At 44.9% G+C, this 27,365-nt stretch overlaps 1 protein-coding gene across 1 annotated transcript in view; it reads right to left on the bottom strand.

The window, feature by feature from the left end:
- LOC138978330 (chloride channel protein 2-like) overlaps nucleotides 1-27,365 on the bottom strand; it is a 72,391-nt gene that overhangs the window by 30,535 nt on the left and 14,491 nt on the right. The window contains exons 5-12 of the mRNA XM_070351042.1: nucleotides 25,757-25,885; nucleotides 24,578-24,711; nucleotides 10,233-10,310; nucleotides 8,673-8,751; nucleotides 3,945-4,070; nucleotides 3,448-3,532; nucleotides 1,613-1,714; nucleotides 180-264 (exon numbers count right to left, since the gene is read on the bottom strand). Coding sequence (XP_070207143.1) covers nucleotides 180-264; nucleotides 1,613-1,714; nucleotides 3,448-3,532; nucleotides 3,945-4,070; nucleotides 8,673-8,751; nucleotides 10,233-10,310; nucleotides 24,578-24,711; nucleotides 25,757-25,885 — 818 coding nt within the window. The remainder of the gene's footprint in view (nucleotides 1-179; nucleotides 265-1,612; nucleotides 1,715-3,447; nucleotides 3,533-3,944; nucleotides 4,071-8,672; nucleotides 8,752-10,232; nucleotides 10,311-24,577; nucleotides 24,712-25,756; nucleotides 25,886-27,365) is intronic.

The following is a 27,365-nucleotide window of genomic DNA, read 5'->3' on the forward strand; positions in this document are numbered from 1 at the left end:
GTCTACGGACGGCCGGCCGGACGGCCGGCCGGACAGACTAACACTGACCGATTACATAGAGTCACTTTTTCTCAAGTGACTCAAAAATAAATACATTGCCCACTCGAACACCATATTCAGCCTCTAATCTAATCCAAAAGTTGGAAAAATAAAGACAAAGGAGAAAAAGTTTTACAAACCATTCCAGCAAAAAACTGGCCCAGACCAGGAGGGAAGGTGAGAGAGGAAACAACGAGTGCAATGATCCCTGGGTAGATGAAGCGACTGGAATACACGAAAAAAATCAAAGTAAAGTTGTCTAGTGTAAAAGCACTGATTTTCAAATAAATAGTTTGATTTTGTTTGGATCAACAATCGGTTACACTGAAACCGTTTAAAAGTTACACACAACGTGAGTTTTTGTGTGTTTTAATTGTTTAATTATGTTTTGATCTACAATCCGTTAAACTGGTATCATTCAAAGGCTACAAACAACTTGAGTTTTTTTCCAGTGTTAATTGTTTAATTAGGTTTTGATCTACAATCAGTTAAACTGAAATCATTCACAGGCTACAAACAACGTGAGTTTTTTTTTCTAGTGTTAATTGTTTAATTATGTTTTGATCTACAATCCGTTAAACTGAAATCATTCACAGGCTAGAAACAACGTGAGTTTTTTTCTAGTGTTAATTGTTTAATTATGTTTTGATCTACAATCGGTAAAACTAAAATCATTCAAAGGCTAAAAACAACGCAAGATTTTTTGCTAGTGTTAATTGTTTTATTATGTTTTGATCTCCAATCGGTTAAACTGGTACCATTCAAAGCCTACAAACAAAGTGTGGGTTTCTAGTGTTAATTGTTTAATTATGTTTTGATCTACAATCGGTTAAACTGGTATCATTCAAAGCCTACAAACAAAGAGTGGGTTTCTAGTGTTAATTGTTTAATTATGTTTTGATCTACAATCGGTTAAACTGGTATCATTCAAAGCCTACAATCAAAGAGTGGGTTTCTAGTGTTAATTGTTTAATTATGTTTCGATCTACAATCGGTTAAACTGGCATCATTCAAAGCCTACACACAAAGTGTGGGTTTCTAGTGTTAATTGTTTAATTATGTTTTGATCTACAATCGGTTAAACTGGTATCATTCAAAGCCTACACACAAAGTGTGGGTTTCTAGTGCTAATTGTTTAATTATGTTTTGATCTACAATCGGTTAAACTGGCATCATTCAAAGCCTACACACAAAGTGTGGGGTTCTAGTGTTATGACACCAAAGATCAACACCAAAACTCTATCCAACAATATTTTGATTCACAATCAGTTCAACTGAAATATCCCAATAGCAACAGATAAAACAGGTTACTGAGATATTCAGAAAACAACAACAACAAATAAACTACAATGGTCAACGGATGATCTTCTTCTTCGTTAATGGGCTGAAACTCCCACGTTCACTCATGTTTTTGCACGCGTGGGTGTTTACATGTATGACCGTTTTTACCCCGCCATTCAGGCAGCCATACGCCGCTTTCGGGGGACAATGGATGATAAACTGCAAGATACACAAATGATAATGCACAGACAGACCACAACTCTACATAATACATACAGTTATGAACACTCACTTTTTCTGTAAGAACTGAGACAGCTTCTTGTGGCGACGGGTGAAGAGAATGACTCTGCGATGGGTGAGTATGAACAAGGCACCACCAAATCCCATTGCCACACTGAAACAAGAAGGGCAAAGCCCATACGACTCACATGCTTTACACATTTTTCCTACCAAAATACATGTCACACCCAAGGTCAAGGTCATCCAAGGTCATGCAACACAAAGTTGTTAATTCAAGACATAGGAAGTACAATGGTGCTTATTGGCTCTTTCTACCATGAGATATGGTCACTTTTAGTGGTTCACTACCTTATTTTGGTCACATTTCATAAGGGTCAAAGTGACCTTGACCTTGATCATATGTGACCAAATGTGTCTCATGATGAAAGCATAACATGTGCCCCACATAATTTTTAAGTTTGAAACAGTTATCTTCCATAGTTCAGGGTCAAGGTCACTTCAAAATATGTATACAATCCAACTTTGAAGAGCTCCTGTGACCTTGACCTTGAAGCAAGGTAAACCAAACTGGTATCAAAAGATGGGGCTTACTTTGCCCTATATATCATATATAGGTGAGGTATTGAATCTCAAAAACTTCAGAGAAAATGGGAAAAATAGCTGTTTTTTAGGCAACATTTATGGCCCCTGCGACCTTGACCTTGAAGCAAGGTCAAGATGCTATGTATGTTTTTTGGGGCCTTGTCATCATAGACCATCTTGCCAAATTTGGTACTGATAGACTGAATAGTGTCCAAGAAATATCCAACGTTAAAGTTTTCCGGACGGATGTCCGGACAGACGTCCGGACGGACGACTCGGGTGAGTACATAGACTCACTTTTGCTTCGCATGTGAGTCAAAAATGTCACCAGGTCCACAAGCACTTGAAAACTTTTGCACTACAGTCGAACCCCCATTTTAAGACCCCCCGATTTCTTCTTCTTCTTCTGCGTTCGTGGGCTGAAACACCCATGTACACTCGTGGTTTTTTTGCACGAGTGGAATTTTACGTGTATGACCGTTTTTTACCCCGCCATTTAGGCAGCCATACGCCGTTTTCGGAGGAAGCATGCTGGGTATTTTCGTGTTTCTATAACCCACCGAACTCTGACATGGATTACAGGATCTTTTTCGTGCGCACTTGGTCTTGTGCTTGCGTGTACACACGGGGGTGTTCGGACACCGAGGAGAGTCTGCACACAAAATTGACTGAGAAATAAATCTGTCGCCGAACGTGGGGACGAACTCACGCTGACAGCGGCCAACTGGATACAAATCCAGCGCGCTACCGACTGAGCTACATCCCCGCCCTGACTGAGGTACATCCCCGCCCTGACTGAGGTACATCCCCGCCCTGACTGAGCTACATCCCCGCCCTGACTGAGCTACATCCCCGCCCTGACTGAGCTACATCCCCGCCCTGACTGAGCTACATCCCGGCCCTGACTGAGCTACATCCCCGCCCTGACTGAGCCACATCCCCGCCCTGACTGAGCCACATCCCCGCCCTGACTGAGCCACACCCCCGCCCTGACTGAGCCACACCCCCGCCCTGACTGAGCCACATCCCCGCCCTGACTGAGCCACATCTCCGCCCTGACTGAGCTACATCCCCGCCCTGACTGAGCTACATCCCCGCCCTGACTGAGCCACATCCCCGCCCTAACTGAGCCACATCCCCGCCCTGACTGAGCTACATCCCCGCCCTGACTGAGCTACATCCCCGCCCTGACTGAGCTACATCCCCGCCCCGCTTTGCTTCAGAATGTGCATATTGACTCTTGCTAATGGAACATTCCAGACAGCCCTGTTTCAAACTGTAACTGAAATCTGATAATGGACTCACCCAATGGCAGCAAAAGCAAAGAGTTCCAGAGGATCAAAAGGAAACTCTGTCCTGAGATTGGTCTTGAACACAGCAGTGATTGTTTCTGAAATAAAACAAATTAAATTTAAAAAAGACAGGTCAAGAGATGTTGCTTTGGATCAATCTGCTCTCTCTCTCTCTCTCTCTCTCTCTCTCTCTCTCTCTCTCTCTCTCTCTCTCTCTCTCTCTCTCTCTCTCTCTCTCTCTCTCTCTCTCTCTCTCTCTCTCTCTCTCTCTCTCTCTCTCTCTCTCTCTCACAAACACATGCCCACACACACGTGCATGCCCACACACACGTGCATGCACACACACACTAACACACACACAAACAATGTCTATCTTCAGAAATCTTGCAAGTGCAGAACTCCACAGTCTTCACCTCTTTGGAGAACTAGCCCTGAACCTGCATATTGCTGCTAAGAAAATAAAATAAAAATAAAAATAAGAGAACCTCTTACAGACATTTGACTTAATACCTTCCTCTTTGAACCAGAAGTCCATCAACCTGAAGACGAGAGCACCACACACAGCGGAGTAGAACCCTCGCCAGTAGTTCCGCACAGCAAAGAACGTCGCTGTTACTTCTATGCTGAACAACACCCCTGAAACAAACAAACAATACAGTAGAACCCTCACCAGTAGTTCCGCACAGCAAAGAACGTCGCTGTTACTTCTATGCTGAACAACACCCCTAAAACAAACAAACAATACAGTAGAACCCTCGCCAGTAGTTCCGCACAGCAAAGAACGTCGCTGTTACTTCTATGCTGAACAACACCCCTGAAACAAACAAACAATACAGTAGAACCCTCGCCAGTAGTTCCGCACAGCAAAGAACGTCGCTGTTACTTCTATGCTGAACAACACCCCTGAAACAAACAAACAATACAGTAGAACCCTCGCCAGTAGTTCCGCACAGCAAAGAACGTCGCTGTTACTTCTATGCTGAACAACACCCCTGAAACAAACAAACAATACAGTAGAACCCTCGCCAGTAGTTCCGCACAGCAAAGAACGTCGCTGTTACTTGAATGCTGAACAACACCCATGAAACAAACAAACAATACAGTAGAACCCTCGCCAGTAGTTCCGCACAGCAAAGAACGTCGCTGTTACTTCTATGCTGAACAACACCCCTGAAACAAACAAACAATACAGTAGAACCCTCGCCAGTAGTTCCGCACAGCAAAGTACGTCGCTGTTACTTGAATGCTGAACAACACCCCTGAAACAAACAAACAATACAGTAGAACCCTCGCCAGTAGTTCCGCACAGCAAAGAACGTCGCTGTTACTTCTATGCTGAACAACACCCCTGAAACAAACCAACAACACAGTAGAACCCTCGCCAGTAGTTCCGCACAGCAAAGAACGTCGCTGTTACTTCTATGCTGAACAACACCCCTGAAACAAACAAACAATACAGTAGAACCCTCGCCAGTAGTTCCGCACAGCAAAGAACGTCGCTGTTACGTCTATGCTGAACAACACCCCTGAAACAAACAATACAGGTCTTTTAATTAAGGTCTTTTAATTGAGACCTCAAAAAATCTGGAGAAAAAAAATTAGGTCTTAAAAAGGAGGGAGTCTTCTTCTTCTTTGTTCATGGGCTGAAACTCCCACGTTCACTCATGTTTTAGCACGAGTGGAATTTCACGTGTATGACCGTTTTTTCCCCGCCATTTAGGCAGCCATACGCCGCTTTCGGAGGAAGCATGCTGGGTATTTTCGTGTTTCTATAACCCACTGAACTCTGACATGGATTACAGGATCTTTTGCGTGCGCACTTGGTCTTGTGCTTGCGTGTACACAAGAAGGGGGATAAGGCACTAGCAGGTCTGCTAGTCCACTGTCCATGATTCCGGGCAATAACTCTGTCACTGTTTTAAGGGCTGTAGAAGAGTTATGCTGCTTGAAGCCGCGGCAAGCAACCATGACGGCAGTGAGCAGTGAGATCAGATGTGCATATTTTCTTTAAAGAAGAAGGCATCACATCAAGTTGATACAGTGGAACCCCCTTTTTAAGACCCCCCAATTTAAGACTTTCTCCTTTTGATTTTTAAGATGTTCTGTTCATAGCATCTGTAAATCTACATCCATTTAAAGGCTCCCTCCTTTTTAAGACCTTGATTCTTAAGACGTTCTGTTCATAGCATCTGTAAATCTACCTCCATTTAAAGGCTCCCTCCTTTTTAAGACCTTGATTTTTAAGATGTTCTGTTCATAGCATCTGTAAATCTACCTCCATTTAAAGGCTCCCTCCTTTTTAAGACCTTGATTTTTAGGATGTTCTGTTCATAGCATCTGTAAATCTACCTCCATTTAAAGGCTCCCTCCTTTTTAAGACCTTGATTTTTAAGATGTTCTGTTCATAGCATCTGTAAATCTACCTCCATTTAAAGGCTCCCTCCTTTTTAAGACCTTGATTTTTAAGATGTTCTGTTCATAGCATCTGTAAATCTACCTCCATTAAAAGGCTCCCTCCTTTTTAAGACCTTGATTTTTAAGATGTTCTGTTCATAGCATCTGTAAATCTACCTCCATTTAAAGGCTCCCTCCTTTTAAAGACCTTGATTTTTAAGATGTTCTGTTCATAGCATCTGTAAATCTACCTCCATTTAAAGGCTCCCTCCTTTTTAAGACCTTGATTTTTAAGATGTTCTGTTCATAGCATCTGTAAATCTACCTCCATTTAAAGGCTCCCTCCTTTTTAAGACCTTGATTTTTAGGATGTTCTGTTCATAGCATCTGTAAATCTACCTCCATTTAAAGGCTCCCTCCTTTTTAAGACCTTGATTTTTAAGATGTTCTGTTCATAGCATCTGTAAATCTACCTCCATTTAAAGGCTCCCTCCTTTTTAAGACCTTGATTTTTAAGATGTTCTGTTCATAGCATCTGTAAATCTACCTCCATTAAAAGGCTCCCTCCTTTTTAAGACCTTGATTTTTAAGATGTTCTGTTCATAGCATCTGTAAATCTACCTCCATTTAAAGGCTCCCTCCTTTTTAAGACCTTGAATTTTAAGATGTTCTGTTCATAGCATCTGTAAATCTACCTCCATTTAAAGGCTCCCTCCTTTTTAAGACCTTGATTTTTAAGATGTTCTGTTCATAGCATCTGTAAATCTACCTCCATTTAAAGGCTCCCTCCTTTTTAAGACCTTGATTTTTAAGATGCTCTGTTCATAGCATCTGTAAATCTACCTCCATTTAAAGGCTCCCTCCTTTTTAAGACCTTGATTTTTAAGATGTTCTGTTCATAGCATCTGTAAATCTACCTCCATTTAAAGGCTCCCTCTTTTTTAAGACCTGATTTTTAAGATGTTCTGTTCATAGCATCTGTAAATCTACCTCCATTTAAAGGCTCCCTCCTTTTTAAGACCTTGATTTTTAAGATGTTCTGTTCATAGCATCTGTAAATCTACCTCCATTTAAAGGCTCCCTCCTTTTTAAGACCTTGATTTTTAAGATGTTCTGTTCATAGCATCTGTAAATCTACCTCCATTAAAAGGCTCCCTCCTTTTTAAGACCTTGATTTTTAAGATGTTCTGTTCATAGCATCTGTAAATCTACCTCCATTTAAAGGCTCCCTCCTTTTTAAGACCTTGATTTTTAAGATGTTCTGTTCGTAGCATCTGTAAATCTACCTCCATTAAAAGGCTCCCTCCTTTTTAAGACCTTGATTTTTAAGATGTTCTGTTCATAGCATCTGTAAATCTACCTCCATTTAAAGGCTCCCTCCTTTTTAAGACCTTGATTTTTAAGATGTTCTGTTCATAGCATCTGTAAATCTACCTCCATTTAAAGGCTCCCTCCTTTTTAAGACCTTGATTTTTAAGATGTTCTGTTCATAGCATCTGTAAATCTACCTCCATTTAAAGGCTCCCTCCTTTTTAAGACCTTGATTTTTAAGATGTTCTGTTCATAGCATCTGTAAATCTACCTCCATTAAAAGGCTCCCTCCTTTTTAAGACCTTGATTTTTAAGATGCTCTGTTCATAGCATCTGTAAATCTACCTCCATTAAAAGGCTCCCTCCTTTTTAAGATCTTGATTTTTAAGATGTTCTGTTCATAGCATCTGTAAATCTACCTCCATTTAAAGGCTCCCTCCTTTTTAAGACCTTGATTTTTAAGATGTTCTGTTCATAGCATCTGTAAATCTACCTCCATTTAAAGGCTCCCTCCTTTTTAAGACCTTGATTTTTAAGATGTTCTGTTCATAGCATCTGTAAATCTACCTCCATTTAAAGGCTCCCTCCTTTTTAAGACCTTGATTTTTAAGATGTTCTGTTCATAGCATCTGTAAATCTACCTCCATTTAAAGGCTCCCTCCTTTTTAAGACCTTGATTTTTAAGATGTTCTGTTCATAGCATCTGTAAATCTACCTCCATTAAAAGGTTCCCTCCTTTTTAAGACCTTGATTTTTAAGATGCTCTGTTCATAGCATCTGTAAATCTACCTCCATTAAAAGGTTCCCTCCTTTTTAAGACCTTGATTTTTAAGATGTTCTGTTCATAGCATCTGTAAATCTACCTCCATTTAAAGGCTCCCTCCTTTTTAAGACCTTGATTTTTAAGATGTTCTGTTCATAGCATCTGTAAATCTACCTCCATTTAAAGGCTCCCTCCTTTTTAAGACCTTGATTTTTAAGATGTTCTGTTCATAGCATCTGTAAATCTACCTCCATTTAAAGGCTCCCTCCTTTTTAAGACCTTGATTTTTAAGATGTTCTGTTCATAGCATCTGTAAATCTACCTCCATTTAAAGGCTCCCTCCTTTTTAAGACCTTGATTTTTAAGATGTTCTGTTCATAGCATCTGTAAATCTACCTCCATTTAAAGGCTCCCTCCTTTTTAAGACCTGATTTTCTCAGTCTTACAAGGGGATTCCACTGTACTGCACACATGGCAGCTTGCTCCAAACGCTGACTTTTTCTTTTTAAAACATTAACAGCAGAGCTTGGGTTTCACTGAAAAGCTATGGTTGCTTGCCTTGACTGATCAGTGCTTGCCTCGGCTTCAAGCGAAATAAATCTTCCGCAGCTCATTAAAAACCATGACAGAGATACTTTTAAACATCATCTATTTGATTACACCTTGGAGAAAAGCATGACATTACAGGCAATAACTCCTCTGAGCAAAATGCAGACAACAGATACCTGACCTCATTCACACCAAGTGAGCGAAATGCAAATGGAACTCACCTCCTATCGGAGCAGCAAAAGTTCCTGCCACCCCCACTGCACAGGCAGCGGCCAACATTTCTGACCGCCTCGACTCATTCTAAACAACAACAACAAAATCTAACTTAGTACATAAAAACAAACTACTACAACCATGCACATTTAAACTGCCTGCTATATGTAATTTCATTATTTCTAAGGATGCTGTTACATAGCTATCATTGTGTGTGTTGTAATAGACTTTTTCCGGAAATATAAATGTCAGGAAAATCTAACTTTGTACATACATACTTCTGCACCTATGCACAACATTTAAACTGCCTTCTATATATGTAATTTCATTGTTTCATAGTATGCTATAGTCATTGTGTTGTTATGGGCGTTTTCCAGAAATAACTCAGTCAACATTCTAATGCACCGTGGCAGAGATGCGTCCCTCACAGTAAGGTGAACAACACAATGCCAACCAGTTAAGACCAGCGAGTGATTAATTCCCTCTGATGTGTGTGTTAATTGTTATGCAGTGTCTGCTCCATACCTTTTCTTTTGAAAATATGCACACAGGAGCCAGGATTCATTGTGGCAATGATCGCTGGCCAGCAGTAATAGCTGCCAACGTGTTTAGCATAAGATCACATGTTTGTAGCTTGAAGTTACATGAGTTTGGCTTGAGGTCTCATAAGGTTAGGAAAACATGTGAGCTAAGCGATCACTGCAGGCCATGGGCAGCGAATCGTGGCATTTTTTTTTTTAAAGAAAAGAGCAAAAATCGAGCAGACACTGCATAGAATACATATCAGTGGGAATGACTCGTTGCAATCGCCGGTCTTGACTGGTCGACAGCGTTTTTATTGTGTGCCTCACTATCAGGGCCTGCAACTGTTCCACAGCCAATACAAACCCTGACAGAGTTGTTTCCAAACAACGTCTATTTCCATTGTGTTTCGTAGGTGGAAGACACAAAATAATTCTGTGGTTCGCACTATATAAGGCCTAAAATAAAAATAGGTGTGGTTACGGTAACCTGACCTACCCTATTTTTAGGGGCCGACCCTATAACTTTTTTTTTACATTTGTAAAAAAAAAATAAAAAAACAACAACCAAGAAAACGAGTGCAGAAACCGCAATGAAAGCGAAAGCGCTCGAGTCGCACACTTATTTCCCTGTCAAGTAGGTTTAATTTGTACACATTAGAAAAAAAAGTTTAAAAAAAAAAGTGATTTCCTACCTTCCTACCCTATTTGTTTTGGCTATGTTACCTTAATCACACCTATTTTTTTTTGGCCTAAGCAACCATTATTATCATCATTATCATTGACAGTATTTAGGCATAATCACACAGTAAAGGAACTTTACTGAAGCAAGATCCAACATCGTTTTAGGCCCCTAACTTTGAGGGTTCAGTTCCTTCTCCTTGCATGTAATTCACACAGATTTGACTAAGGTACAGACATCGTTACAACTGTACTGTTGTTAGTGCATGCACACACCTGTCTGCACAGATGCATACATCAATATGCACACATGCACAAAAACACACACACACACACACATTAACGCACACGTGATGTCAAACTTACTTCATAAATTCCTCGGAATGAAGTGAAAAATTTGCTGAGAAGAGTTGCCACAATGCTAGCAACATGCACAAATGGGCCCTGAAAATATATGAAAAAAACAGACACACAGTCATTTCATGAAATTGAAATACAATCATATGCTAAACTATGTATATATCTAAATATACCCCGTTTCCCCCAGAGCGCCTAATATCGCCCCCTTAAGATCTCTGAAACAACTGTTAGAAACAATGCTACTTGTGATGCATATCTGTTTATATTTCTACTAGTTTCCTGCTGGGGTTTGAACATTTATAATTTCGGAAAACTCACAGTAGTTATTTTGCTACCGTTTTTAAAAGTTTGAAATTGACAAGTTACTTTACATGCCACAAGAGGAAAAGGGACATTTATATGACTTGATGAGTTCAGTTTGTTTTCGAGTATGTGGCCACCCTCTTGTCTTCGAGGCATGTTTTCTGGAATAAAATGAAGCTAAAATTACACTTCCACACACCTTATCTGCCACATTTGTAGACAAGTGTCATAAATAGCCAACCATAGGCATACAACAGTCCGCATTTCATACAAATTTAACTTTACACTTTCAATATTATTACATGAATGCCTCGATCACTATAATACCTCTAAATAGAAATTAAGTAGATGTGCAACGCCAAGGCACTGCATACCCCAGCGAAAGACAAACCTCTCTCTCTCTCTCTCTCTCTCTCTCTCTCTCTCTCTCTCTCTCTCTCTCTCAAGCACACACACACACGAACACGCACACACACACGAACACACACACACACACACACATACCTCAAGTTACACACGTACAATAATACACACTCACTCACACGCACTCACTCACTCTCTCACACACACTTCATACACACAAAACACACACCCATACGCACATATAGACAGACGGACATACACACCTTTACAAACAAACACACATACACGCACACATACACTTACGCACACGCACAAACACACTCCCACCCACCCGCTCTCTCTCTTTCTCTCTTAAAAAAACCACACACACACACACACACACACACACACACACACACACACATTGACTCACACAAATCTCATACACACAAAACACACACTTATACGCACATACACGGTGGGCCTAGTGGTAAGGCGTCCGCTCCGTGATCGGGAGGTCGTGGGTTTGAACCCAGGCCGGGTCATACCTAAGACTTTAAAATTGGCAATCTAGTGGCTGCTCCGCCTGGCGTCTGGCATTATGGGGTTAGTGCATGCTAGGACTGGTTGGTCCGGTGTCAGAATAATGTGACTGGGTGAGACATGAAGCCTGTGCTGTGACTTCTGCCTTGTGTGTGGCGCACGCTTTATCTCAAAGCAGCACCGCCCTGATATGGCCCTTCGTTGTCGGCTGGGCGTTAAGCAAACAAACAAACAAACAAATACGCACATAGACAGACGGACACACACACCATTACAAACAAACACATATACACACTCATACACACACACAAACATACACACAAACTCATGCACACACACATTCACACACACACACACACACACACTCTTTCTCCCTCTCTCTCAGTCTTTCTTACACACACACACACACTGTACATACGCACGCACACACTTACACACACACACACTGCCACACACACACACACACACACACACACGAGTACAGACTCATGCACGCGCACACACACCCACCCCCCCCCCCCCCACACACACACACACTAACACATGTGCACAAAATGAACACACACACACACACACACCGCACGAGAGAAAAAGACTACAGGGAGGCATGACGTCATGATGCATTAATTGACGTCAAAGACTTTTGACCGTGACGTAATCTTCTCACGCGAGCTTTATCCATAGTCCCGAACAACCACACACAAATAGACTTGGAAAGTACAGAATTTCTACCCGTCCAAAGCGGCGTTGGGTGGCGTTTGCTCAAAAAATGGGGGCGACTATAGCACCCACCGTATTTTTGTTAGTATGGTCCCAATTTTTGGTGAACTTCCATCTCCAACTGTAGCACGTAGCCGGGCACAAAGAATCCTTCTTTATCATGTATTATCGGTATGAAATGCGTTCGTGGGATACCTCCAGCTTCGCTGGGATAAAAATAAATTCAATGCAACGTACACCTCTCAATTTCACACCCACACTCCTTCTTTTACTTACTTGTTTTGAATTTAAAACAACAACTGAACACTCTCTCTCTTCTGTGCATTTTACAAAGCAATAGTCTCTCTATCATTCTCTATCATGTTTATACTTCTGAACTTTTGGTGTACCTGTTTTCAGCTCGCAACTCTCTGATTTATTATCAATGCCTAACCATCCCATTCTTTACCTTTACACTTAACTATTTTATCCCCTCCCTCGACTGCCGATACATGTACATATGATTATATCATCCTTCTTTCCCTTGGCTCATACACATCCCTCTTTCATGGGTGCAACCTGGAAAATTCCAAAAACCGGCAAAAGTTGGGGTCCAGCTTTTTTAGTATTTAAAATGCCAAAAAAACCCTCTCCTGGAACAAAAACATCGGCAGCCCATGAAACCAAAAACCGGCTGCCGGTGTGTAGCCGGCAGAGTTGCACCCATGCTCTTTTCATATGCTTACAAATTGCAATTTCCTTTTCACCTTACTCTTCTCCACCCCACCCACCCCCCCCCCCCCCTCCTGCCGATTTATTTGCCCTTCTTTAGCTTACTCAATTACACTTGCTTGCACACACTTGGTTTAAAAAAAAAATTTTTTTATATACATGTTAGCAGTTCATTATTACGACACACACCCGATGTAAATGGCAAGTAGACAAGACATATATTCACAACATTAGGACAAAACAGACAGACAGACATATAACATACCATTCGTCCACAAGTAATACCGGAACATAACATGCAGAGTATAATACAGTGGAGTCCAGCTATAACGAACCTGGGTATAACAAAATCGAAAATTTTTAATTAAATTTTCATTTGATTAATATACTTACCCGAGTCACATATTAGCATTGACGCAGTCGAGATGCTAGGTAGACTGAAAAACGCTATCCCGTCTATAGTATAAGGGAAGCAACCCAAGCAAAAAAGTAGCAAGCCTGCTACCCTGGGTTGCCTCCCGTAGCGTGCATCACGCCACAGATCTCGTACCAAATACGAGACACCCTCATTCGACTTCTAGAATACAAAGAAACTAAAAGCGGGGAAGGTGGGAGGGAATTACCTATGTGACTCGGGTAAGTATATTAATCAAATGAAAATTTAATTAAAAATTTTCGATTAAATTACATATTCTTACTCCGAGTCACATATTAGCAGATAACTCCAACAAGGTGGTGGGTAAGATCAAAAAGTTCAAACTCACTCTAAAGTTCTGGAGAGACAAAAGCCAGCTGCCGCCAAGGAAGGAATGGGCCGAGACCCATCCTGACAGAGGGCAGCAATGTCTGCAGAACCTGATAAGACAAAATCCTAGCGCCAGAAGCTGTGCGCAGGACATCATCCAAACCCCATAGGCCAAAAAGGCCAAGGAGGAGGCCCAGGCCCTGGAAAAGAGCTCGGGCCGAGCCGAGGGAAAGATAGCATAAGCTATGACAAGGCGGAGGGCAAGAAAATCCCTTGCCAAGAAACTGGCCCACTGCCAAAAGTCAGGAAAGGATCCCGTGAGAAAGCAACCACTGACTCACTCTAAACCCTTGCCAGGAACTGGCCCACTGCCAAAGGACAGAAACGGACCGAGAACCACCCTGATTGACAGCCGAGATGTCTCTCAGGCAAGAAATGCGAAAGACAACCTCAGAGAGCCAGTAAGCTGTGCCCAGCACTTCTTCCAATCTTCTGAACCGTAAAACAGTCCGGAAAAGGACCCCAGTCTTGGATAAACCCGACCAAGTAGAGGGAAGGACAAGCTGCCCCCCCCCCCCCCCTTAAATGGAAGGAAATGCTAATGGCCTGGAAAAGATCCGTGCGTAAGGTTGCCGGCTAAGCCCTGAAAAGGACCGACCCTCACGGAGACCATAAGGCAAACATGCCAAAGTAAGAAAACTTTGGGATGGAGTGAGGCCCAAAGGCCGTTGAGAGAACAGTCAGCTCCGGAAGAGTGGCCAAACTCCAAACCGGAAAGAGAGAGACGCCTGAGTATCAAGCACCAGGGTCCACCTCAATGAGCAAAACTCAAGGGAGACGGTCACCAGTCGTCCCATGCCCATCCCTGCGCAAGCAGAGAGAGGGGTAAAAAAAAGGGGACGAAGCGACCTAAGGTAGTGCCTAAGCACCGCAAATGCGGACCCGCAGTGGCCAAATCCTAATGTGACCGGAGACCGGAAACAAAATGACAAAAGCCAGCGTGATCGCAGAGCAGACTGCTTGTAGGTAATTGAAAATGAATCAAAAAACCCGAAACAGAAAGGACGAAGCTGGTAAGAAAGACGGAAAACCGTGAAGCGAACCAGCCGTCAGCCTCCCGAGACCAGAGTTCTCAGTAATAGTCATCGTTGCAAGTGAAGAAGGGGTGACCAGGCCGGAAGCCCAACCCGGCAGAAATCGTCCCAACTCACATCATGCAAGCATGATGGAGAAGAGGAAGAGACGAAATCCGCAGTCACAAGAACCAATTGCCAAAGTCGCAACACGACAGGCAGGAGACTATAACACAGGCTAAGGCCGAGAGCCTTGCTGCCCGTAGGCCGGCCATCGCACCAAAGTACTCAAAGTACACAGGCACAGTAAGAAACCAAAAGTTTCGGCCGCCGAAAAAGATGCTGGCCTAGAGGCCAGCACCGAGAAAACTGGAACATTAGCTAGACCTCTGCCCAAAAGGGGAGGAGTAGCCAAAAAACCTGAGAAAAAGTGACAAGCCAAGAATGACTTCTCAAACATGCATTGCCCAGACAATGCACCCTCAGGAAAATCTGAATGTTACTTCCGAGGCCAACTCAAGTGAACCTTAAGTTTGGACGAAACACCAGAACGCGTCTGATCGCTAGAGAAAGACAAAGTCAGACTCGGCGAAAGACAAACCTGGACCGAGTCCAGAAGCTCGTGGCCAGAGAAAACGGGGAAGCCCAAAGGCAGAAACCCCCCTTTAAACGGAAATCGACCTCTCAGCACCCATACGCTGGGAAAGAGAAAGAATGTCGAAGCCCGAAGCCACAAGCACAAGGAAAGCAACAACCACAAACTCCAACGGATGGAATGGCTGTTGCTCCCGCCGAGGCTAAAACCCCGAAGCCCTAAGGCCGGCTGTTGTTTCAAAAACCCAGCGTACCTATGACGGCTGTGAAAGAAACAATCTCACCTGAGCTGAGGACGTAGGCCGCTTAGGCTGAGTCCGCTTAGGTATAGCCTGCTTAGGAGCGGCCTGCTTTTGCTGCTTTCAATTGAAGCTCAAAAGAAGGGAACCGCTGTTCTCTGTTGGTCTCAATCCCCTGCTTCTGGCATGAGAGGCCAGGCTGCCGGAGAGAGACCGTCCACCAAGGATGACGAACTGAGAATGTTCCTTGTCGACTCCTCAGAAAACCGGGAGTGGGCAAGAAACAAGTCCCTTCCGCACGAGACCGCATGGAAATAGTGCAGAGAGGACAGCCTCATCTGTGCCTCGTCCACCCTTGTAAGTGTGGAGAGGAGTGAGACACTTCCTCCGCGTCCTGCCCTTTACTAAGGGGAAAGGGCGCCAAGGAATCTGCCAAAGCGCGAGAAAGCGCCCGCAGGAGAGTCTCGGAAATGGAACTGAGTTCCAAAAGTTGTCAGCCCCCTTCCTCAGAGAATAGGAGATTCTGCCCATAGAGCGGCAGAACCGAATCCTTCCTCAACGGCTTCGTAAGAAGCGAAAGAAGTTCCGGCGTGACCGGAAACGGTGCACGCGGACGGGGAAAGGCCAACAGGCGGCTACGAGACGACCTTGGCCAAGGCAACTTCCTCTGGTCCGCTAAGGGCACGAAGGAGGAAGCCTGCGCAGGAGCGGCAAGGCATTCCGTTGCCAGCTCCGAAGCTGAACCCTGAGGAACCAGCAACGAAACCGACGCCGGAGGCCACCCCCTGTCGAAGAGGGGGGCTCGGCGAAAAGGCAAAAAGGTGAAAAGCTACAAAGGGCGATTCTTCGAACCAGAAGTAGCTGCTTCCTCTTTGCCAACCGAAGTCCTTCCTGTTGGCAATCGATTGTGCTCATTCCCTAACTGAGGGGAGGATGAGAGGAATCAAAAACCAAGGAAAGTGGGAGAGAGGAGCTAGCGGCCACCACCGGAGTGTGTGGATGCTGCTGTCCCGACAGAGGCAAGAAGCCTGTATGCCCATAGGGCAAGCCTTGTTCGAAATTCACCGGTGACCAAACGGAAGCAGCGGGAACTGAACCGGAAAATCCGGGAGGAGCCGGAAGTGCGGCAGCAACAGCAGCGCTATGCCAAAGCTGGTGCTGAGCCACCTACGAGCTGAAGCTCGGAACCCAAAGGTAGGCCGTAGGCCAGAACCGGAAGTGACAGTAACCTGTGCACTACCCGCTTGACCTACCCTCCTGCCAAGGCCGGAAGCGAAGCTGCCGGAAATGGCTGCCGTGCAAAGGGCAAAGCTCAAACCGGAAAAGGCCATGGGCTGCCCACACACCGATGAACTAACATTTCCAGCCGGAGCCGGAATAGAAGCTGTCGCGGACGACTGCTTACGTATAGCGCAGCTCAAGCAGGATGGGATCATTATTTGTCCACCTTCCAACGAGGCACTACTTCCGTGAACCGGAAGTGCCGCTGTCGCGTACGACTGCCGACGTAAGGCAAGGCTCGAACCGGACGTGACAGTAGCCTGTGCACTAACCAGTGAACCTACACTTCCGGTCGGAACCGGAAGAACAGCTGTCGCGGGCGACCGCTGTCATAGGACAAGGCTCGAACCAGACGTGACAGTAGTCTGTGCACTAGCAAGTGAACCTCTACTTCCGGCCGGAGCTGGAAGCGGCTGCCGCGAACGACTGCTGACGTAAATTCGGAAGCTGGCCAGAGCCGCCGAAGGCAGCTGCTCCTCGTACACGGACCCGAAGTCCGAAACGCCACCTGAAGGGGACGGCTCATAGCCAAAAGAACCCGACAAATGACGCTGCGAGGGAAGGCCGTAAGCCGAACGCCCATCCTGTTGGCCATCGATGAAACTCGCACCCCTGACTAAGAGGAAGATGAGAGTCACCAACAACCGAAGGCAGCTGACGAGAGGAGCTAGCGGCCACCACCGAAGTGGGTGGCTGCTGCTGTCCCAACAGAGGCAAAAAGCCTGTATGCCCAGGAGAACCACCGTATTCGAAATTCACCGGCGACACAACGGAAGCAGCGGGAACCGAACCGGAAACTTTAAATAGGGAGGAGCTAGCAGTCACCACCGGAGTGGGTGGCTGCTGCTGACCCAACAGAGGCTGAAAGCCCGAATGCCCAGGAGGACGACCGAATTCGAAATCCACCGGCATCCCAACGGACGCAGCGTGAACCGAACCGGAAGAACCGGGAGGAGCTGTAAGAGCAGACGCCACCGCATAGCTATGCCATGGCTGTGGAGTCTGCCAGCTACAACCCGGGAGCCCTAGGCCGGAACCGGAAGTGACAGAGGACTGTGCACGACCGGCTGGACCCACACTTCCCGCCAAGGCAGGAAGGGCAGCTGCCGGAAACGGCTGCTGAAACTGGGCAAAGCTCAAACCGGAAGGGACCATGGTCTGTCCGCATACCAGTGAACCAACACTTCCGGCCTGAGCCGGAAGAGAAGCTGCCGCAAACGACTGCTTACGTAGTTCGTAGCTCAAACCGGCAGGGACCATGGTCTGTCCGCTGTCCAGTGAACCACTACTTCCGGCCGGAGCCGGAAGGGAAGCTGCCGCGAGCGACTGCTTACGTAATTCGTAGCGCACACCGGCAGGGACCATGGTCTGTCCGCTGTCCAATGAACCACTACTTCCGGCCGGAGCCGGAAGGGAAGCTGCCGCGAGCGACTGCTTACGTAAGTCGTAGCTCAAACCGGCAGGGACCATGGTCTGTCCGCTGTCCAGTGAACCACTACTTCCAGGAACTGGAAGTGCAGCTGCCGCGGACGGCTGCTGCGAGCACATACCTTGCGGCGACCGTATCCCAAAAGGGACCTGCTCAGGTGCACTCCCGCAAGCGGGAGTCACCGAGCGCCGGCCGAGAAGAGAAACGCCTGCAGGCTGGACAGGTGATCCGGAAACAACAGGAACACAGGAAGCCAACGACCGAGGGTCGCACACCCCCGGGAGGGAGGCAGCGCTGGAAACAAGGTCCGTCCGCGCCATCTCTGTACGCACGAGAGTCCGAATTTCTGGAATCAAAGAGGACAAAAGGCTAGCCACAAGAGTGCCAGCCTCCGGCACAGGTACCGGGGTTGAAACGGACGTGGTAGCGGTCAAGCCCGTCGCACGCGAGCCAGACGAAGTTTCCTCCGGCGCCGAAATGGGCACCGAAAAAAAAAACGAAGTTAGTCTTCGGGTCAGAAACGTGAACCGTGGGGTTCCTAGCCGAAGAAGTAGAAGCCGAGGACTTAGGTTACCAGGGCCTTTGCCCTTACTCTCGGCCTTAGCCGCTCGCTTTTTCTCACTATCAGACATGATGTCACGCGAGAAAAACAAACTACTGAAAATACACAAGTCTCTAGGACGTAAAACTTCAGCAGAATAAACTAGCACAAGGTACAAGTTACAAGCAGGTAATAGTGCTACTGGTCGACGCTAAAAGTCCGAGCACGGACCCAAACTAACCAGCAAAAAACACCACGTGTATGCGAAAAATGGCGACCAAAATGGCGGCCACGGCAACAAACTACCGAGCAAAATTCACAAGTCCGCGGACGAGAAAATTCTCAGCAGAATGGCAATGCAAACAACAACAAAATGGAACAATCTCACCGCTAGAAACAGCTATGAGCAGACGGGGAGCCGAGGCTGGTGGGTGTCAAGCAGACAGCAAACAACAGCCTAGGAGCGAAATCAAGCACGACCTGTCTCTCTGGCTGAATGATGTCGAATGAGGGTGTCTCGTATTTGGTACGAGATCTGTGGCGTGATGCACGCTACGGGAGGCAACCCAGGGTAGCAGGCTTGCTACTTTTTTGCTTGGGTTGCTTCCCTTATACTATAGACGGGATAGCGTTTTTCAGTCTACCTAGCATCTCGACTGCGTCAATGCTAATATGTGACTCGGAGTAAGAATATGTAATTTAATCCCTCTTTTAACAAACTGCCATTGATTTCCCGGCAGACAGCCTTCTATTTCTTACTTGTTACTTTCCAGGTACATCGAACCTTTTGAACTCATTTGCATAACGAACCCCTCTTTTAACAAACACGTTTTCATCGCCCCAGAGCGTTTTGTCTCTAAAAGTCACAAGGCTACAACGAACTGATGTCAATAATTGTCTCCAAAGACAAAAATACACAAACACAAGTGCACTGCGCGTGATGAGCGAACTCTGAACAAACTAACAGCGGGAGGTGCACGGAACAGATCGAACCAAAACCGAAAGTTGTGGTGACGTCATGACATTTTGCGATGTACGTCAGCGAAGCTCGTGCACATGTGGTCTGTCCTGCTAAAAACAATGGCTGACGAACATGGTTTCGAAATCTGGAACTGTTTTTTTGTTTTCTCCGATCCGTGACCGAGTGACGCGATATAGAACCATGCGTTCGTTTGAATCAATACTCTCCTCAGGCAGTGAAGTCTCCTAAATTGCTCAACACTGTGGACAGTCCGGAGTGCAGTTATGTCCCGTGAATGAGCGAGTCAAAGTTTTATCGTGAAAACTGACACTTTTCATGCACCTCCCGCTGTTAGTTTGCCTCTCTCTATGGATTATATTATGAAGCTGTTGAAAACATGCAGAGATTGTTCTCTCCAAGGAAAGATCGATGGGACGATCATTTGAAGGTGATTGGGAAAACTTGTCTTGAGGCCATTTCGGGCTGAAAACTCTACAGCGAATTACTGATATAACGAACTAAAATGTATCTCCCTTGAGATTCGTTGTACCCGGACTCCACTGTACTGATAAAAGAGAGAGAGAGAGAGAGAGAGAGAGAGAGAGAGAGAGAGAGAGAGAGAGAGAGAGAGAGAGAGAGAGAGAGAGAGAGAGAGAGAGAGAGAGAGAGAGAGAGAGAGAGAGAGAGAGAGAGAGAGAGATAGTGATGGTAATTAACCATGTTTTATTCGCAATCCTTTTCTTCCGATGCACCCCTTGCCCCCTGAATGCCAATTTCTTCGCCTGTCTCTCTTTTACTCTCTTAAACTCGCTAGCACACCCATCCCTCTCTTCATCTGCCGACTAATTGCAATTTTCTCTCCATCATTCTGTTCGTCCCCACTACCACCCCCACACCCATTTGCTGCATGACTTTCATTACATTCAACACTGCCATGCCCCTTACCCCTCTTCCACTCTCATGCACCCCCTCTGTACAGTCTTGAGTCGAGCGTTTGAAAATGCCTGAGCCTGAAGGCGGGTGTAACTTACACCTCGTGGTATCAGTCTGCCTTAGAGATGAGGACGATAGTTGGCCAGATGGCCAGAATAGCTCGCTGCATTTTCCTGCATAGAACTAAGCCTAAGGCGCATCTGCCGCGACGATGCCTGAGCTAAACATTGGTGGGCACTGCTCACAGCCCGGCACACGGCACTGTAAACATTCCCCGTCCATTCACCTCTCTCGCCACCACCCGCCCTTACCCTTGGTCTCGTGCCTGTGTACATCAAATCTAGACCCCTACTCCCCACTCTACACCCTCCCCGCTCGGGACTCTAGTTTCTGCTGGCTTTCCATAATTTCTTCTTGTCCAACAGTAGGTGACCTGACACAGTGACAAGTGTTGCACATATAGGAATGTGACAAAAGAGACAAAAGAGAAAGAGGGAGGGTGCGGGGCAGAGACCCAGGGCTTCTGCTATCACATTATTCATCAGTATTCCATCACTTGTCAGCATAAATCTCTCCCCCACAGTTCACAAGCATGCTCTTTCCGACACTCCTTTGTTGTTCTTCTTTTCTGTCTGTGAGGTACGTGTGGGGCACACATATGCTAGGCAACAAAATGTTAATACATGTATCAGACACTGGAAAAACACATACATGTAGATGCACACAGATGGTCAGATATGCACACACATACATATTATCTCTCTCTCTCTATAAAAAAAAAAAAAGCGGCTGTTTGCTTGTGCCATTACCCTCGTTAATAAAAAAAAACTGTGTCTTGTAAAGAATTTGTCCTCTCTCTTTTACTAGCTCTCCCTCAGGCATGTGTACAAGCTTGCATGAGTTTGTTTTCCTTTGTTTAATTACTTATATACACATGACAGAGTTTAAGAAATATGTGTTATTCTTCAAAGCCTATTATTTTACTGACATAAAATAAATTCTATAAAAGTTAATCCTGTGTGTGTGTCTGTATGTATGTATCTGTATGCATCTGGGTGTTTATGTTTGTTTGTGTGCGTGTGTGTGTGTTTGTGTATGTGTGTGTTTTTGTGTGTGTGTGTGTGTGCATTTGTGTGTGCATGTGTGCGCGCGCGTGTGTGAGTGTTAAAATAGTGAGACTGAGACTTTCTCCAAAAGGGAATAGGATAAATACATCATGGACAGAATCTCCAATTAAAGTACATCTGTGCATATTTTTGAAGGGCTAATATACACTAATTTATAGAGCTCTGCACTTACACAGTTGTCACCTGACAGACCTCATCTCAGACACAATTGGCACTCAGCCTTCACATATAACCCCATAATGCCAGACGCCAGGCGGAGCAGCCACTAGATTGCCAATTTTAAAGTCTTAGGTATGACCCGGCCGGGGTTCGAACCCACGACCTCCCGATCACGGGGCGGACGCCTTACCACTAGGCCAACCGTGCCGGTAATGAAGTTTTAAAAGGAGGGTTCCACTATATAAAAACATAAGCAGATGAGAGATTGTGGACAACAAAGGGTTAACTGGTTAAAGATCAACCACCTGTACTAATTCTTCTTCTTCTTCTGCGTTCGTGGGCTGAAACTCCCATGTACACTCGTGGTTTTTTTGCACGAGTGGAATTTTACGTGTATGACCGTTTTTTTACCCCACCATTTAGGCAGCCATACGCCGTTTTCGGAGGAAGCATGCTGGGTATGTTCGTGGTTCTATAACCCACCGAACTCTGACATGGATTACATGATCTTTTTCGTGCGCACTTGGTCTTGTGCTTGCGTGTACACACGGGGGGTGTTCGGACACCGAGGAGAGTCTGCACACAAAGTTGACAGAAATAAATCTCTCGCCGAACGTGGGGACGAACTCACGCTGACAGCGGCAACTGGATACAAATCCAGCGCGCTACCGACTGAGCTACATCCCCGCCCCCACCTGTACTAATTCAGCTTATGAATTTTTTCTCTCTATTCCCCTTTTCCTCCAGGGCTTGTCAGTGTCAGTCATAAGTCAGTCCACAAAGTCACAAGGTCACTGCAAGGACAGGAACCACAACTGATGACTTTTTGTTTGATCTGTGATCCCACTCGTGTCCCCTGTGCCCTTCCCCTTGGGGTAATTGTCTGTCAATCCAACATGATGTTCTTTCCGGCAATAGCTCTCTCTTCAAGTCAGGTATGATGTTATGCTGGCAGGAGGAATGTAGTCTGTACGAGGAACTTGCAAGGGTTTGCTTTAACTCATTGTCTCCCAGGTACGGATATATCCGTACCCACTCATATGGCTCTATCTGACCAGGTACGGATATATCCGTACACACATAGTCACTACATTGCATCTGCTCTCATTAGGCACATATCCCCATTCTGCTCAGACTGTTAGCTTCAGTCGCTTCCTGTAACGTCGATTTAACGCCTGCATTCCTGCGTGTTGATACACAGTTTCTACACAGTTACTACAATTCTGAGTGACTTGCTGCAGCACAGCTGGTCTCGGCTAAAAAGACTTGGTCAAAATAGGTGGGGTACAAAGTGTTAAGGAGGGCAGCGTTATCCAGATGGTCGTTGCAACTTAGTTCTGAAGGGTATGACAATGAGAAATAGGAGGGTTAAGTGCTATAACTTACGAGAAGAACAGCAAGGATTACGCACAGCAGCTACAAGTATTTCGTCCACGACAGGCTCTAAGTCTAACCACGCAAGTTTTATGTTCATGGCTATTCGTATTACACGTACTGTGTTTTATCAAACCAAGCGCGTTGGCATAATTTGTTCAGCACTTCAAAAGGCAAAAACACTGCCAGAATCTTCTTCTTCTTCTTCAGCGTTCGACGAATGCCAGAATCAAATAACATCTTGTACAAACCAAAGCCTTGCAGGAATACATGTACCTGGCAAAGAACACAGATGAGTGCACTCTCTCAAACTCACGAATGCACCACAAGACCTCCCGATTGTGGTCTGGGTGGCCGAGTGGTAAACGCACTTGCCTCGGAAGCGAGAGGTTGCGAGTTCGACCCTGGGTCAGGGCGTTAGCAATTTTCTCCCCCCTTTGCTAACCTAGGTGGTGGGTTCAAGTGCTAGTCTTTCGGATGAGACGAAAAACCGAGGTCCCTTCGTGTACACTACATTGGGGTGTGCACGTTAAAGATCCCACGATTGACAAAAGGGTCTTTCCTGGCAAAATTGTATAGGCATAGAAAAAAATGTCCACCAAATACCCGTGTGACTTGGAATAATAGGCCGTGAAAGGTAAATGCTTGCCCTAATAGGCTTGAGGTTTGCTGCCCGATGTGAATGCATGATATATCGTGTAAAAAATTCCATCTCACACGGCATAAATAAATCCCTGCGCCTTGAATCCGTGGTTGAGATATGTGCGTGATATAAATTGCATAAAATAAAATAAATAAAGACAAACAATCAAGCAAAACAGAAAAAAGGACAGCCAAACACAACCAATCTTCTCCTTCTTCTTCTTCGTTCATGGGCTTAGACTCCCACGTACACTCATATTTTTAGTACGAGTGGATTTGTACATGTATGACCGTTTTTACCCTGCCATTCAGGCAGCATACGCCGATTTCGGGGGAGGCATGCTGGGTATTTTCGTGTTTCTATAACCCACTGACGTCTGACATGGATTACAGGATCTTTTCCCTGCGCACTTGGTCTTGTGCTTGCGTGTACACACGAAGGGGGTTAAGTCACAAGCAGGTCTGCACATAAGTTGACCTGGGAGATCGGAAAAATCTCCACTCTTAACCCACCAGGCGGCAGCGACCGGGATTCGAACTCACGACCTCCCGATTAGGAGGCAGACGTCTTACCATCACGCCACTGCGCCTGTCTACCACAAGCAATCAAATGAAGGCTAATGTGTGTACTGACCTCTTTTCCGAAGGGTAATGTGCTGCCTAAAGATGAACACAGTCCCACAACTTTGGCGACCAAGGTGCGGAATGTCAAATACTCCTTCAGCACCACTCCACGCAATATTGTTTTCATCTCCGGGATTCCAGAACCTGGATTCAACAGCAACAGCAATAACTATCACTGAAAAACTGTTTTACACACTCAGTAATGATTCACTAAACACCTCCCATGCAATCCAATAATGGCAGTACCGCAGTACCAGCGATGTGTGGCCCCTCCAATGAGGACACCTCCCTTAAAAGGACACATTCTGAGGTCCCTTTGTCTCTTATCTCTACCTTCTTCTTCTTCTTCTGCGTTCGTGGGCTGAAACTCCCACGTACACTCGTGTTTTTTGCACGAGTGGAATTTTACGTGTATGACAGTTTTTTACCCCGCCATTTAGGCAGCCATACGCCGTTTACGGAGGAAGCATGCTGGGTATTTTCGTGTTTCTATCACCCACCAAACTCTGACATGGATTACAGGATCTTTTTCGTGCGCACTTGGTCTTGCGCTTGCGTGCACACACGAGGGGGGGGGGGGGGGTGGGTGGGTTTGTTCGGACACCGAGGCGAGTCTGCACACAAAGTTGACTCTGAGAAATAAATTTCTCGCCGAACGTGGGGACGAACTCACGCTGACAGCGGCGGCCAACTGGATACAAATCCAGTGCGCTACCGACTGAGCTACATCCCCGCCCTCTTATCTCTACCAAAATATACCTGTCATGACAGGACACTTTTAGCTGGTCCCAAGGGTGTCCTTTCATCACAGGTACCACTGTACATGTATAACAAACGAACTTCATAAAACTGTTGTAGAGGTAGAATATGCTTTAATTACTATGACAAAAACATGTAACAGTTGACAGTGACTTGAACCAGTAATGATATGATGCTCTTAACTTTACAAATACTGTGGGGGGAAAACTCCACACGAATTAGCTGATTAATCAGTCTATCAAAACAAAACAAAAATATGAATGAGTCACATAAATAAATAAATGAATGCATGGATTTATACGCCCATCAATCAAATTCAAAATCAATGACTAACTAAAGAAACTCATTAGTTGATGCGTGCATCATGCGTCAACAAATAAGCCAATTAAAGCACAGATTCATCCATCCATCCAAGTATATATGAACTCACCAACAGCCTGCGGTGACACAATATGTGAAAAGCCCACAGCAAAAAGAATGAAGAGCACAGAGTAGGACACCCATGCAAAGTACTGCAGCGGTAAGGAAAACATCAGCTCTTCGTATAGCCAGTATTTTGCTGAAAACACACAATTGAGAGAACTGCATGGAAAACCAGGGTAAAGGTGAACAGCACACAGCAGCAAAATGACAACACTTTCCACATACACCCACAAATAAATATTGATTATAGATATAAACATACCTAACCTGGTTACTGGTGTGTTTTCTTTTTATTTAAACCCACAAATAAACTCAGTGCACAGTGAAACCCGCCTTTTAAGACCTCCAAAAATCTGAGAAAATCAGGTCTTAAAAAGGAGGGAGTCTTAAAAGGGGGGTTCCACTGTAAAAGAAAACTTCACCGAACCAGTATTCTGCTGAAACATGTAGAACTCTAAAAGGCTGCACTGGAAATTGGACAGAGTGAAACAAAGCAACAAGTGGCATTCAAATAAAGAACAGCTGGTTTGCATACAGGAAGCTCCAGGCAGCAGTTGCGTCCCCTTCAATTCTTTCTACACTCCTTTAATTTCTTTCTTTTTTTTCTCAAGGAAGAAGGAAGGGCCTGGGGGCAGTTAAAGATTTATACACATGCACATATATGTGTTTGCATGGACCTCTCACACACACGCACACACGCACACGCACACACACACACACACACACACACTCTCTCTCTTTTCACTAGTTATCTCTCTGCCCCGACATTCTCCAGGGCCTTCTCTGATTTCTACTTCTAACTATTTCTCCATGTCTAACATGAACTTGTCTTATAGTTAAACTGCTATATAGAATGTTTTATTATAAAGGAGAAACAACTAATACAAAAGGAAGTACAGTGAAACCCCCTGTTAAAATTTAAGACCTCCAAAAATCTGGTCTTGAAAAGGAAGGAGTCATAAATTGGGGGTAAATTTACAGAGGTTAGTAAAATAAAATCTGAGAAAACAGGGTCTTACAAAAGAGGAAGTCTTAACACTATTGTGACTAGCACTGCCACGGCGTTTACGTCCTGCCTGCCCAAGCTTGCCACCAAGAAACTTCCCAAAAATCAGTAACTGTAAAGAAATCTGTCTAGCAAGCTTGAATTAAGTCCAATCACCACCAAATTTTGTGTACTAATTCAAAAATGGATGCCCAGTTCAGTCGTGCTATTTATAAGTTTGTCACGCGATTTGTTTTAGCAAAGGGGGGTGAAAGGGGGGTGAAAGGGGGATAATTTGTGTTTTTTAACGTTTTTTTGTGTGTTTTATTTTCTACTGCTTTTTGTAAAAGTTATTTTTTAACAGAAAGTATTATAAATAATGTTATAACCAAACAAGGTGTAAAACCTATGAATTAGCTGAAATATTGTTAACATTGTACACAGAAATAAGGAGACAGTACAAAGAAAACAAGTCGCGTAAGGCGAAAATACAATATTTAGTCAAGTAGCTGTCGAACTCACAGAATGAAACTGAACGCAATGCCATTTTTCAGCAAGACCGTATACTCGTAGCATCGTCAGTCCACCGCTCATGGCAAAGGCAGTGAAATTGACAAGAAGAGCGGGGTAG

This window comes from Littorina saxatilis, linkage group LG10 (assembly GCF_037325665.1).
Source record: "Littorina saxatilis isolate snail1 linkage group LG10, US_GU_Lsax_2.0, whole genome shotgun sequence".
Classification (NCBI taxonomy): domain Eukaryota; kingdom Metazoa; phylum Mollusca; class Gastropoda; order Littorinimorpha; family Littorinidae; genus Littorina; species Littorina saxatilis.